General features: G+C 43.3%; 1 protein-coding gene across 2 annotated transcripts in view; it reads left to right on the forward strand.

The window, feature by feature from the left end:
• The window catches only part of LOC128103423 (carboxylesterase 1E), a 30,616-nt gene extending 16,778 nt beyond the window's left edge, over positions 1-13,838 (forward strand). For both annotated transcript variants that reach the window (XM_052727807.1, XM_052727808.1), the window contains exons 8-14: positions 830-868; positions 3,495-3,635; positions 5,088-5,168; positions 5,426-5,573; positions 12,259-12,390; positions 13,344-13,416; positions 13,667-13,838. In XM_052727807.1, the coding sequence (XP_052583767.1) occupies positions 830-868; positions 3,495-3,635; positions 5,088-5,168; positions 5,426-5,573; positions 12,259-12,390; positions 13,344-13,416; positions 13,667-13,838 (786 nt within the window). The remainder of the gene's footprint in view (positions 1-829; positions 869-3,494; positions 3,636-5,087; positions 5,169-5,425; positions 5,574-12,258; positions 12,391-13,343; positions 13,417-13,666) is intronic.
• The last annotated feature ends 251 nt before the right edge of the window (positions 13,839-14,089 follow it).

Raw genomic sequence — 14,089 nt, forward strand, 5'->3', positions numbered from 1 at the left:
CACAGACATGAGAATTTTCCAGCACAAGACTAGAGCATTCACTTCAGGAACGTGCTATGACAGACTCTTCAGGTAACTAAGACCCGAGACATTCAGGAGCAGGGGGCTCAGGATGCTGCTGAATCCAGGTGCCAAGAATGTAATGGAAATCTTCCAATATGTATCCCTCTATGTGCCATCATTTCTGGCTGACTTCTCTGTGCAGAAAGTTTGTTCCCTGGGAGGTTGAAGATAGTAGCACTCAAGATCGCTATGACATCTGTTAGGAAGCCAGGTTTCTCCAAACTTTATCAATATATTTGGTGTAAGTTCTATGCTGTTTTTGCAGGTATCTTTGAACTGTTATTTATATTCGGGGTCATGGTAACCCCATGTCACATATAGTTGCCTAAACTCATGACACCAGGATAAGGAAGAAGAAAGTGAAGGCTGGGAAGTGTTTTCTTCTCCAGCTCATCTCAGCCCTACCTCCCTTCAAGTTACCACAAGCTCCACATGCAATCACTTTGTTTTCACCGTTCCTGCAGAGGAACTTGGGGTGTTGTTGTGAGAGAGAACAAGTAGGGGGAAAGATGAAGAAAAGGTCAGGCGCCCACAAAAGCTGCCTTTCCAGAGCACCAGTGACCATGACTCTGCTGCTCCCACCACACACACACACACACACACACACACACACACACACACACACACACACACACACACAGTGCCTACCCACAGAGGACACTGTAGGAACCAGAAAGGAAGGACTGATTACTCTCCAAACACAGCTCAGAGGCTCTACTTTGTATAGGGAAGGCTTCTTAACACATGCTCTGTCTTCTCTTCACAGAATCTTTTTAAGCTGGATTTGCATGGAGACTCCAGAGAGGTAAGAACCATTGCATTCTGGGATAGACTTCCCTTGAGTCTTAACAGTGTTTGACCCCAAGTAACTATGCATAATCCTTCTGTTTGTGGAATTCTGGTCATTCCCACGTGTGCATTGCTGAGACCCAGAGATGGGAATCAGTCATTCGCTGGTCAATTAGCACAGACAGAGAGATCAGAGGTGGCAGGGGTTGAACTTACCCACAACTCTCTGTAGAGGGCTCCTGGTCAGCAACTAGGTGCCCTGGGCTGCTTCTTTTCCTTCTCATTCATATTCCTCACTCCAGAAATGAGCCTGCAGGGGGAGGCGCCACTAGAACTCTCCACTCTAAGGAGGCAGAGATGCCTAGTTAAGGGTTTCACGGGAGGAACAGAGCAGAGGCTGTACAGAGAGGAGCCAGACTTCTATTCTCCTATGACCTGGGAAAGTGCAACATCACCCTCTGTCTCCTCCCTCCTGCCTTCCCAATGCCAGCTGTTGTCAGCTGTCCTCTTTGTTTAAACCCTGGGGTATCCCAGAACTTCCCTAAAGGGTCTTCTGAGAGGGAAATGAGATTCTTTCAATCATCCAAAGATGATTTATTAAGGACTCCCTTTGTGTCGGGGGTTGATTTAACAGCTGGGATGTGACAGTGAGGTATGTACAATCTCCTGCTTTCTTGGAGACTTATGTCCTAGTGGGTGAGGTGTGTAGCAGAAGATTAATGTATGTAAGAACACGTAATATGCATGTTTTCTGTCAATTAGAATTAAATTAAAAACTAGGAGGGGTGGTGAGAGTTGGCCAGCGGTTTTCTGTAAATGGCAGGGTCAGAGGAGATGTCTTTTATGTGCTTGTTCATGAGTGAAGCTCTGGATAGGGCCAGGAAGCCAGCTGTCAGGAAACCTGGAGGAAGAATGCTACAGGCAGAGGGAAGAGCAGCTGCCAAGCCCTGCGGAAGGAGCTGGCATGTTTGGGGTGGAGGCAAGGAGGAAGAAAGAGATCTGAAGCCAAGTTGGTCATGAACGTGAGAAGGGAGACACTGCAGACAGGACTTGGCTTGTGATCAACATGAAGCAGTGCATGTCCAGAGGACTCTGGCAGAGCAACGACCTCATGGACTCACAAAAGTCTCCTCTACTTCAGTGTGGAAATAGTGTGATGTGTAGGAAAGAGCCAGGGCAGACACTGAGCCACCTGGGAGATCTATACACAGCAGTTACAAAGGCAGAGGGTCTTGGTGGGACAGTACTTGAGGTCTGGGCATTTTGAAGAGGTATTTGGCACATCTTGACAGTGGGCCAAATATGTGGCTTATGCTTCTTTCTTTCAGCAGTATTTTCTTTGTTCTCTATATTTAATTTTTAACTGCAACATGGTTTAGTGATATCTCAACCAGCTAAAATCTAATTGTTTTTTTCAAAAACAGCTAATTTAGAATATTAATACAGACATGTAGCTCGCCATCAATTATAGATCTTATAAATTATGGATTTAGTTACTTGCTAAAGTGAACATATAAGCCCTAGGTCCACAAGTGTGACATTACTGTGGTCATCTGCAACACCTGCACCGAGCATGGGAGGTGTGAGCCAAATGTGAGTCACGTGGTCCTAGCATCCCATTTGCAATAATGCTTTATCTTCTTGTCTCATCACTCATAATTGCATATGTCCACTTGGTGGGCTGTTTCCTGCCACTCTTCGGTGTTTACTGCTTTAAGTGATTTCTCTGCTGAAGATGCTTTAGAGCACAGTGATGCTGATATGTCCAGTGTCCCCAAGTCTGTCTTAGGCTATGAAGAGCCTTATGGAGAAAACACTCCTGATAGATGGGCTTCTGCCAGGCTTGAGTTACTGTGCTTCTCAACCTTGAAGTCTGTGCTGAGTCAACATGACAATAAATACAAAAAAGGGAGAGAATTGCCTAGCTCTTGGGGAAGCCATGCTAAAGAGCAGCCATGTGATACCTTTAGTTTGTGACAAAGCCAGAAAAGATGGAAAATTAGATAAATTAGTGGATTTATGAGACAATGCACTTAAAAATCATAGTAGACTTCATGACTGTGACTCTGAAGCCAAAGAAATGTATTCGTATGTGACCTGTGGTTGAAGAAATGCTAATCCCTATCAATCTGGTGTCTTATAATAAATTCTATTGTAGGCTAATTCTTTATAATAAATATGTGTTATATAGCATGTCTTTAAAACTGGGACCCACATATAATACAAGGATGATGACAATATTGTGAGCAGAGGTTCCAAGGAACCTAGCTCTGGAATTCCCTAGGAGTCCTAGCTCAGGATTCACTAATGCAGCATTGTGGCAACTTTACTGGCATAACCATCAGGAATAGTGAGACTCATTCTGAATGATGTAATCTACTTCAGGTGGAAATACATATTCCACAATGGTATATGTTTAATTTCAGCTAAGGGCCCTCCTGTTCCTTCCTTGCCACCCTCAACTTACCACTGAGAGATACCCCAAACTAGGCCTTATTGGCACATAGACCCTTAATTTCCTTTTTAGGACCCCAAGTTCCCAGGTCCCCTACCCAAGTCACAGGGTTTATATTCTGGATTCTCCCTTAGAAAGTCAGCGAGGGAGATGGGTTATTGCTGGCACCGTGTGATTCCTCCCCCAGAGCTATCCCTTTGTTCCCACTGTGCTTGATGGAGTGTTGCTGCCAAAGGCCCCAGAAGAGATCCTGGCTGAGAAGAGCTTCAACACTGTGCCCTACATGGTGGGCATCAACAAGCAGGAGTTTGGCTGGATTCTGCCAATGGTGAGAACGTACAGACCTCTTAGATAAGACAACCCCATCGCCTGTCCATTATTCTTCTAACATGAGTTCTTTCTTCCACAACCTCTGGTTGTGTCTAGAGCATCTGTCTCTAGTTGTCCATGGATGCTTCCATTGAGACATTTTCTTCCTGAGCTAACTTTGACTCTGGGTGGTCCAGTCCTTGAAATCCTAATTCAATAAACACTTTGTCATTCCATTAAACTTAGGTGCTTGAAGTGTCCAGGCTGAGAGAGCCTATGGAGATAAGATTCAGGCAATCAGACAAACAGGGGGTGTCTCTAAATGGAAAATGGCTGGAAATTCAGGAGAGTCAGACTTGGAAATCACAGTTTCCACCATGGACCTGAACATGCTTCCCATCAATCTCCACATATGCTTGCATTACTAATCATTAAAAGATTCAAAGTCACTCCCTCATGAGTTAAAACACACTTTTAAAGGGGAAGAAGGGCTTTTCCTTTTCACAGATAAAAGAAAATCTAGACATTAGGTAAAAGAGTAAGGCAGGTCACCTTCACTAAGAGGGTAGGAAAAGGGAGAAGCTCAAACATGACCTGAACTCAAGTCCCGACTAGAAACATCTCTAACCCTGGTGAGGTTTCAAGGATCAGGTGCTTGGAGAGAAACTGTGGAGAGAGGGGAGAGTCTGTACAACTAGATACTGGATTCCTATTCAAAACTCATCTGTTAGGAGGAGGACAGACTTCATGGCAGATAGAAGCCCAAGATGGAACAAAGCCACCACTACCATTAGAAGATTGGAGATTGAAAGATAGAACAAGAATTGTCATCCCATGTGTTTACATTCCAAAGAGGTTACAAAAAGGATTAATGCTATTTATTCTCATATATTGGGGTCCTTGGGTGTGAGGTTTCCATAGGCACAAGTCCATCTGTTTTAAAACTCATCAACAGCCATGCACATCAAAGCCCAATGCAATACTTTCATTCCACTTTGCCTTAATTGCTTGGTGTCTTAGAGTTTCTATTGCTGCAACGAATCACCATGACCAAAAGCAAGTTGTGGAGGAAACGGTTTATTCAGCTTACACTTCTATATTGCTGTTCGTTATGGGAAACAGTCAGGATAAGAACCTGGAGGCAGGAGCTGATACAGAGGCCATGGAGGAGTACTGCTTACTGGCTTGCATTCCCTGGCTTGTTCAGCCTGCTTTCTTATAGAGTCCAGGATCACTAGCCCAGGGATGGCACCATCCACCATGGGCTGGGCCTTCTCCCATTGATCACTAATTAAGAAAATGCCTTACAGCTGGATCTCATGGAGGCATTTCCTCCACCGAGGCTCACTCTCCTCTGAAGACTCCAGCTTGTGTCAAGTTGACACACAAAACCAGCCAGTATACTTGGCCTGTTTGGTTCCTTCTGCTAACTCCCGAGGATTCAAAGATACTTTACTGTGTTTTTAAACAGATGATGAACTATCCACCCTCTGAAGTGACATTGGACCAGAAGACGGTTACATCCCTCTTACGGAAGTCCTCTTTTATTCTTGTAAGCACTCGGAATTATGTCAACTTGTCATTTATGTCAACTTCTTTGAGACAAAGAAAAGCTGTGAATTTGCCCCAGATACAAACCTACCAAATGTCATGACATGACTGGGGTCTTCCTTCTGACCCCATTTTTTTCTGACCTTCCCACATTACTACCCAGGAGGAATTTGTCCAGGGCTCAAGAGGTTAATAGTCAATGAAATGGCGAAGGCACACAAATCACATGCTAGTGGTCATTTTCCTCATCCATTCTAGAACCTCCCAGAGGATAAGATTCCAGTTGTCATTGAGAAGTATTTAAGAGACACAGATGACCCAGGCAGCAATAAAGAACAGCTTCTGGAACTGATTGGAGATGTGGTATTTGGTGTCCCATCTGTGATTGTGGCTCGTGGACATAGAGGTGAGTTCCAGAGGTTGGACAGGAGATGGACCCCTTATTTTACCACTTTCCTCTCTGACCGGCTTATGGCCTGGCATATGTAAATGTGAAAACTGTGGACACCAAGCCTCTAAGACTGACTTTTTGGCCTCATCTTCACACTGTCCTCTTGACTTGTGCCAACGACATTATCTGAGGAAAAAATGAAATGCAAGGGAATTAAAAGGGTGTTGGTCCCAGAAAACATGAGTTGGGAAATGGCGAGTTGACACTGGAAGGAAATGCAGGCCAATGAATGATGCCTGGCTAAGCATCCATCCACCGGAGATGGAACTGCAGAGGGCTGGGAAAGAAGCAGAACTCATGTTTCAAGGAGATCTCACCTGAGTGGTAGGGAGTCGGGGCATTTCTCCATCATCAACCATTAGGCTAAGCCTGGTACAAATGGTTGCCGTTTTGTTGGGTGCTGGGCTGCTGTGTAAGTAGACAGAATAGTGTGTAGTAACCAGACAAAGAGCCCTCAGGTAAAGAGTGACAGGTGGTGGAGGCAGACAGAAGTCAGGCTGCAAACAGGAACGAGTGACACATCATCTGTCACAGGGGCCCTTATCTGAAGTTACACTGGTACATGGGGTTAGAGGTCAGCTACTAGGTGGGGTTTTAGAAGGGGTTCAAGGTCAGAGCTAGTTTTAGAGTATTAGTGGCGGAGCTAGGAAGAGTAGGAATGAGGCAAAGAATCAGGAAGGGTGCTTGTGACCACGGCCAGTGAGGGAGGGGACCTGTGGTGGGTAAGAGTACAGGCACTCTCAGTGTTCTTGGCTAGCATCTGTCCATCTGAGTGTGCCAGGATATGAAGGCTGAGGTCTGTCACAGAACCTTCCTAGGTGACTCAGTGCTGGGCATGGCTGTGAGGCTAGGGGGAATGAGCTCACCACAGGGATGGGGACCTTCACAGTCGACATTTGTGGAGCCCTTCTCTCCCAGCTTTCACTCATGTAATCTGCAAGCCAGCAAATAATGCTCTGTTCTGGATTGCTCTCCCTAACTTTCTGGGAAGGTTTTTAAAATTCTTACTTTATATTTTATTTATGTGCAAGTGTGTTTGTTTGTGTGTTTGTGTGCATGTGTGTATGTGTGTGTGTGTGTGTGTGTGTGTGTGTGTGTGTGTGTGTGTGTGTGTGTGTGTATGTCATGTTTCTGCTGGTTCCTGCAGAGGCCAGAAGAAGGTCATGGGACCCAAATTAGGGTCCTCTAGAAGGCAAGCAAGTGCTTTTTTTTTTAATTTAATTTTTTTATTTTTATTTTGCAATACAATTCAGTTCTACATATCAGCCATGGATTCCCTTGTTCTCCCCCCTCCTGCCCCCCTCACCTTCTCCCCAGCCCACCCCCCATTCCCACCTCCTCCAGGGCAAAGCCTTCCCCGTGGACTGAGATCAACCTGGTAGACTCAGTCCAGGTAGGTCCAGTCCCCTCCTCCCAGGCCGAGCCAAGCGATCCTGCATAGGCCCCAGGTTTCAAACAGCCAACTCATGCAATGAGCACAGGACCTGGTCCCACTGCCTGGATGCCTCCCAAACAGATCAAGCCAATCAACTGTCTCATCCATTCAGAGGGCCTGATCCAGTGGGGACCCCTCAGCCATTGGTTCATAGTTCATGTGTTTCCATTCATTTGGCTATTTGTCCCTGTGCTTTATCCAGCCTTGGTCTCAACAATTCTCGCTCATATAAACCCTCCTCATTCTCGCTAATTGGACTCCCAGAGATCCACCCGGGGCCTAGCCATGGATCTCTGCATCCAGATCCCTCAGTAGTTGGATGGGGTTTCTAGCACGACAATTAGGGTGTTTGGCCATCCCATCACCAGAGTAGGTCAGTTCGGGCTGTATCTCGACCATTGCCAGCAGTCTGTAGCTATTGATAGACACACAGTAATTCCATGACTTGACTTTGGTGAGCAGTGCAATCATGGGGCAATTGCATTTTTCAACACACTGGTTTCAAGTTTGGGGGGTTAAATGAAAAACATGGGATCAACCTGTCGCATGTCAATTCCATTTTTAACTTGCTTTAAACACTGTCCTCGTGTTTAGTAGTACACAAGTTGTACAGATAAGTTTCCTTTTCTTCTCATCCTTGCCAACACTACTTGTTATTATTAGCTTTTTATTTTTGTTGTTGTTGTTTTGTTTTTTTTTTTTGAGACAAGGTTTCTCTGTGTAGCTTTGGAGCCTGTCCTGGATCTCATTCTGTAGACCAGGCTGGCCTTGAACTCACAGACGTCGGCCTGGCTCTGCCTCCCAAGTGCTGGGATTAAAGGCGTGTGCCACCACCACCACCACCACCACCCGGCTATTATTAACTTTTTATAAAATACATACAGTCTGGGAAAGATACTAACTCATTGTGATTCCAATTTGCATTATCTCAGTGATCATTGATGTTAACAATTTTGATTTATTTGTCATCCATTTTTACTTTTATGCCTTTTTATAAGAAATGTCTACTCAAGTCCTTGTCATTTTCTTTTCTTTGTGAGACAAATTCTTTCTATTTAGACAAGGTTAGCCCTGGCCATGAGCTTGATATCCTCCTGACTCTGTTTCTTAAGTGCTCGGAATACAGGTGTGCTCAACCTTGCCTCCGTGTGCCCCCAGGTCTGGATCTTTACCCAAATAAATGGGTTGTTGGTTTGCTTTTTTCCCTGCTATTCAATTATTCATATTCCTTAGATAATTTATATAGCAACCCTTTATAGGACATATCATTTGAAAATACTTTCTACCTTGCACACATGCAAACACACACACACACACACACACACACACAGACAAACACACACACACACACACACACACACACACATGCATACACACAATCAGAAATGGGTTGTCTGTGTAGACTGTTCATTATTTTCCCTTTGCTTTGCAGGGAGCTATCCATCCCATTTCACAACTTTTGCCTGGGTTGTCTCCACTTCTGGGGTCAAATACAGAGAGTCATATTCCAGCAATGTCATAGTTTTTTCTTCCTCTGTGTTTCTTATAGTTAGTTTCTGATTGTGGATTAGACTATACTCCAGTTTTCTAATTTTCCTCTTGCAAATCATGTGAGATAAGTGTCCAACACTTCTGCATATGGAAATTCACTTTTCTGAACAGTGATTTCTGAAGTGACTTTCTTTTTCTAATTTTACTTTCTTTAATGTACAACAACAATAAGGAATACATAATAACTAGAGACTCTGTTTATTCTAGGTGAAAGATACAGCACACAATTTTTTCTCACAAAATAGAAAGTCTTGTCGTATTCAAATCACAATTGACTTTAGGCTCTTGACTTCATTTGGGGTTCCTTATGGGATTCTATTGGTCAGTGTGTCTACCTTTTCTTTTTTATTCTTGTTGTTGTTGCAAGTACTTTTTTATTCTAAATACATGAGTTTTAGTATAGCATGAAAGCTTTGTTCTTGTTACTCATGATTGCCTTGATTTAGTATGAACCTGCATGTGTGCATTTGTATGTGTGTGTGTGTGTGTGTGTGTGTGTGTGTGTGTGTGTGTGCGCATCTTTACTCTCATCCATGTGAGTTCATATGAATTTAGAATTACTTTTATGTATCTGTGTATATCGACAGTGGAATTTTGATAGGAATTGCACAGAACCAATTGAACACTGTGTAATGTGAACATTTCTGTCTACTTTTGTTTTTATTTTTTCAGACAGAGTCTCACTATGTAGGCTGGTCTAGAACTCATTATATAGACCAGGCTGGCCTTAATGGAGATGATCATCTGGTTTTTGTCTATCATTCTGTAATGTTCCACATCACAAAAATGAATCATTTTTTGTAGCTCAGTGATAAATCTTAATGCATCAAAGTGGATTAGCCTTTAAATGTGCTGTTATATTTCATTACTAGCATTTGCTTGAGTGCTATATATCTATACTTATAAAAGATATGGTATATTTGCTATTGAATTGTTCTTATAATGTCTTTGTCTTATTTTAGTTTGAAGGGAGTGCTGTCCTGGAACTACTCCTATATCCCTGAATTTTAAAGAAATTTAGGGAGAATGTCTGAGCTGATACTAGTTTTTCTCTGTGATTGGTGTGATTCATCTGTGAAGTTATCAGAATGTGTGGGATGTTTATTCATAGGTAGGAGGCTTATATTATCACTAATTCAATCTATTTGTAGTGTGTGTGTGTGTGTGTGTGTGTGTGTGTGTGTGTGTGTGTGTGTGCGTGCGCACATGTACAGGTGCTGTAGAAGTCAGAAGACTGTATTGGGTCTCTTGGAGCTGCAGTTATGGATGGCTGTGAGCTCCCCAATGTGGGTGCTATGAACAAACTCCAGTCCCCCGGAAAAGCACCATTCCTCCTAACCACTGAGCCAACTCTCCAGACGTTACTTCGTTCTTTGTGGACTATACTAGATGGAAAACGTCTTTTTTCCTCTGAGGTTATCCAGGTTGTGTGTATAAAATAGTTTGTAATGCTCTCTTATGCTCCATTGTACTTCTGTGGCATCATTTATAATACCAGATCTTCATTTCTTTTACTTCTGTCTTTTCTCTTTTTCTTAGTTTTACTAAAGGTTTGTTAGTCTTGCTTTTCTTCTTAAGAAAAGAAAAGAAACTCTTGATTTCTCTTATTCTTTCTTATAGTTTCAGAACTCACTTTAAAAAAATATTCTTGTTTAGTTAGTTTTATGTTTGTGGGCATTTTGCCTTCATGCATGTCTGGGCACCATGTGTGTGTCTTGTGTCCATGGAAGCCAGAAGAGGAATTGGATCTCCTGGAGCTATGTATGGTTGCTGTGACCCTCCATGTGGATGCTGAGAATTGAAAGCAAATCCTCTAGAAGAGCAGTTCGTACTCAACTGCTGAGCCGACTCTCCAGGCCTGTTATCTAATCCTGATTCTTTCTCCTTCCTGCTATCCTTGGATTTACTTTGTTGGTTTCTTTAGGTCCCTTTGGTGTGACTGTAAGTCATTTGACACTTTGCTTCTTTTTAGATGTAGTTGTTTAATGCTATGAATGTTTCTCATGCAACTGCTTTTGCTATATCCCATAAGTTTTAGGAAGCTGTGACTCCATTTTCATACACACACACACACACACACACACACACACACACACGAATGTTCATGGGTGTGGGCACATACTTGTGTGTGTGAATGTAAGGACCAGACCTCTGTTGCTCTCCACCTTATACATGAAGACAGGGCCTCTGCCTTGAACTCAGGGCTTGACAGTTCAGCTGGTCTAACTAGTCAGCTTGCTCCGGAGATCCCCTAGCTCTGCCTCGAGCCCACTAGGATTACATCAGTCTGTAATGCCACAGGTGGGCTGTATGTACATGTATACTGGGCATCCAAACACTTTTCCTCACTCCCATGTGGCAAATCTTCCCCACTGAACCATCTCTCCAGCCATGTTTCAATATGCTTTAATTTTTCCACTTAGTTTCATAACAGACATATCAGTGGCTCGGGACCATGTTTCCTTCCATCAGTCTATGAATTTTCTAAAATTCTTCCTGTTGTTGATGTCTAGTTTCAATCCATGATACTTGCACTAATTCCAGTCTCCTTGTATTAGCTGATGATTGTGTTGTGTCCTCAACTGGGATATGTTCTACAGACTGTTCTGTGAAATAATAGCTGTTGTGTTGGCATTGGGTGGAGTATATTGTACGGTGCTATTAGACTGATTTTTCAAAATACTGTTCAAGATCTGTTTCCTTAGGAATTTTCTATCTGAATGATCCATCATTAATAGTGTTCTTGTATTGAAGCCCCCTTTATTATTGTATTACAACCTACCTTTCTGGCTCTTCAGACCTTCTAACACTTGATTTATATACTTAGATGCTTTGGTGTAGGATGGCAAGAACAATTTTGATTGCTATAACAACTCCACATTTCACACCCCTTTACTATGCACTTTTGTGTCTTTGAGGTCAGAATGTATATCACTTTGTCATGGAAAATATTTTGGCTGTAGCTTTATTTCATTTAGTTATGATTTATAATATTTGTCATGGCCATGCTAGATGTTCTGAATATTGTTTGTTGTTCTGTATCACTGACTTTTGTGCTTTCATTTGTCTCATGTTATCCATTATCATCTCCATGCTTAAATTGAAAAAGTATAAGGGTTCCTGTAAAGCATGTCTAGAGTGATGAGTTTCATAAGGCTTGACTTATCTGAAAAAGCTGCCATCACTTCTGAAGGACAGCTTTCTCCAACGTTGTATTCCTGAGACAAAAGTGACCAGTGCTCCATATCTGCCCGTATTTGTCTTTAGAAACCCTCATTTTCAGACAAGGATCTTGGAAGTGCTTTACATTTTCCTGAATAGATGAGAAAAACACTTAGAATGTTGAAAATGGAGCTGAATACAGGACACTCAGGAAGTTGTGGCTCTTAAAATAAATGAATATGAATGCTGATGGGTTATCAATGAACAATCCAGTGTGCTTCCTGGATGCAGTGCATTCATAAATCGTTTCCCTCACATGAACATCACTTTTCACTTCTACAAACTGCATAGTGCTAAACACATCCAGAAGCTTTAGTTAAACCATTTCTCTGTTGCACTGATGGTCAGAGGTCTCTTGCATTACAAAGCCCTTGGTACCATCCAGGCTTGTGTCTGGCAACATGAACTGTATGTGAATACATGTCTTCCCAGATGCTGGTGCCCCCACCTACATGTACGAATTTCAATATCACCCAAGCTTCTCATCAGAATTGAAACCCAAGACAGTGAGTGGAGACCATGGGGATGAAGTCTACTCCGTCTTCGGTGCCCCGATTTTAAGAGGTAATGGTGCTTTGCTGCCTATGAGCTTGCGATTAGGAAGTCTGGGTTCCCGTTTTGCTCCTATGGCCTCGAGCACATTTCTCCTCCTCTCTTGGTGTCCATTTCCCAACTCAGGGTAGCAGGGCTGAGCTCAATTGTCAAGTGCCAAGCCTTTCTCCCATTCCAGCATACATGAGGAAAGGTACATACTCAGAGGAAGCCAGCAATACTCTGTAACGGGATCTGGACCAGCAATAGCACCAAGAGAAATGGATCACCTAAGTGTCTCATTAGAAGACAAGAATGCCATTGTTGCTTCACTTCCCACTCAAAATGACTTATCAGAATGTGAGTGAGGATGAGGTCAAGCTGTTCCTGAGCATGAATCAATTGTCATGTGCATCTGTCTGCCCATAGGCATACCTAACCACATGTGATACTTTACCTATATTATAATTAATAATACAATATCTAGAGAAAACTTCTCAGAATGTTTTCAATACTGTGACTTCCAGCAGTTGCTGTGATTCATGACTGGCAGTGAGCCACTTTTTGGTTATTTATGACACACTCCTAAGCAGCTCCCAAGATTATATCTTAGGACAATAGTACATCTAATTGTGGGTTTGTGGGTAATACTAAGAAAAGATACAAGGTCCAGCAGTCCTGCGAACCCTGTGGTTCACTGGATTCATTGTCTGTGGTATTTCCATATCAAGGAGCCTAGAGTTGGATATGGATCACTGCCAGCAGAATGCACTACGTGCCTGCCTACCTGCAGTGTCCTGGATAAGTCATTCCCAAAGTGAAAGTACACACCAGCGAAACGCAGTCTTCCAGGAATGAAGATTTTGACTCAAAGGCTTTGGTGTGAAAGTGCAAACTCTACTTCTCTAATAATCCCCTAAGTGATACTACTCTCATTAGCTTGTGAACCGTGAACTGAGTCAAAAGATTATTCTTATTGCTCACAGGTGGCACCTCAGAGGAGGAGATCAATCTCAGCAAGATGGTGATGAAATTCTGGGCCAACTTTGCTCGGAATGGGTGAGGCTGGTGACCCAGATGGAGCCAGGATGGTGGGAGAGATGAGACAATAAGGGTACCCAACGGGAAGGGGTGGCTTTTAAAGTTTAAGTGATTGGCTCTAATCCTGTGAGCCAGGGCTCAGGCAATGCTGCTCCCATCTCTGAGGTGCACAGTCTTTGGAAGGGATAGACCAGAGGTCCCCACAGATGTGATAAGAATGTGGGAATACACGAGGGTTTCAAGGAATTCTATTTGATCCTGTTCCCAGGAACCCCAATGGAAAGGGGCTGCCCCACTGGCCAGAGTATGACCAGAAGGAAGGCTACCTGCAGATTGGAGCCACCACCCAACAAGCCCAGAGACTAAAAGATAAGGATGTGACTTTTTGGACTGAGCTCCTGGCCAAGAAGCCACAATTGACAGGACACACCGAGCTGTGAGTGGAAGACTCTGCCAGCCTCAGAAGACCAGGGGAGCCCAAATGAGGCTACTCCACAGAAGATTGTTTTGACTAACAAGTTATTGGGGAGACTAGGGAATTGTGTGGTGGAGTGGGCAGAGGCCAGGGAGAGAGACTATTTGTACACTTGGACTCAATTTGGGAAATAAATATTGGTTTGTAAATCAAATCAAGGTTGATATCCTGGATAGATGAATCTATGGTCCTGAGTGAGGGGCAACATCATAGGAG

The sequence above is a fragment of the Peromyscus californicus genome, unplaced genomic scaffold (assembly GCF_007827085.1).
Source record: "Peromyscus californicus insignis strain IS unplaced genomic scaffold, ASM782708v3 Scaffold_8__1_contigs__length_139910024, whole genome shotgun sequence".
Taxonomy (NCBI): Eukaryota; Metazoa; Chordata; class Mammalia; order Rodentia; family Cricetidae; genus Peromyscus; species Peromyscus californicus.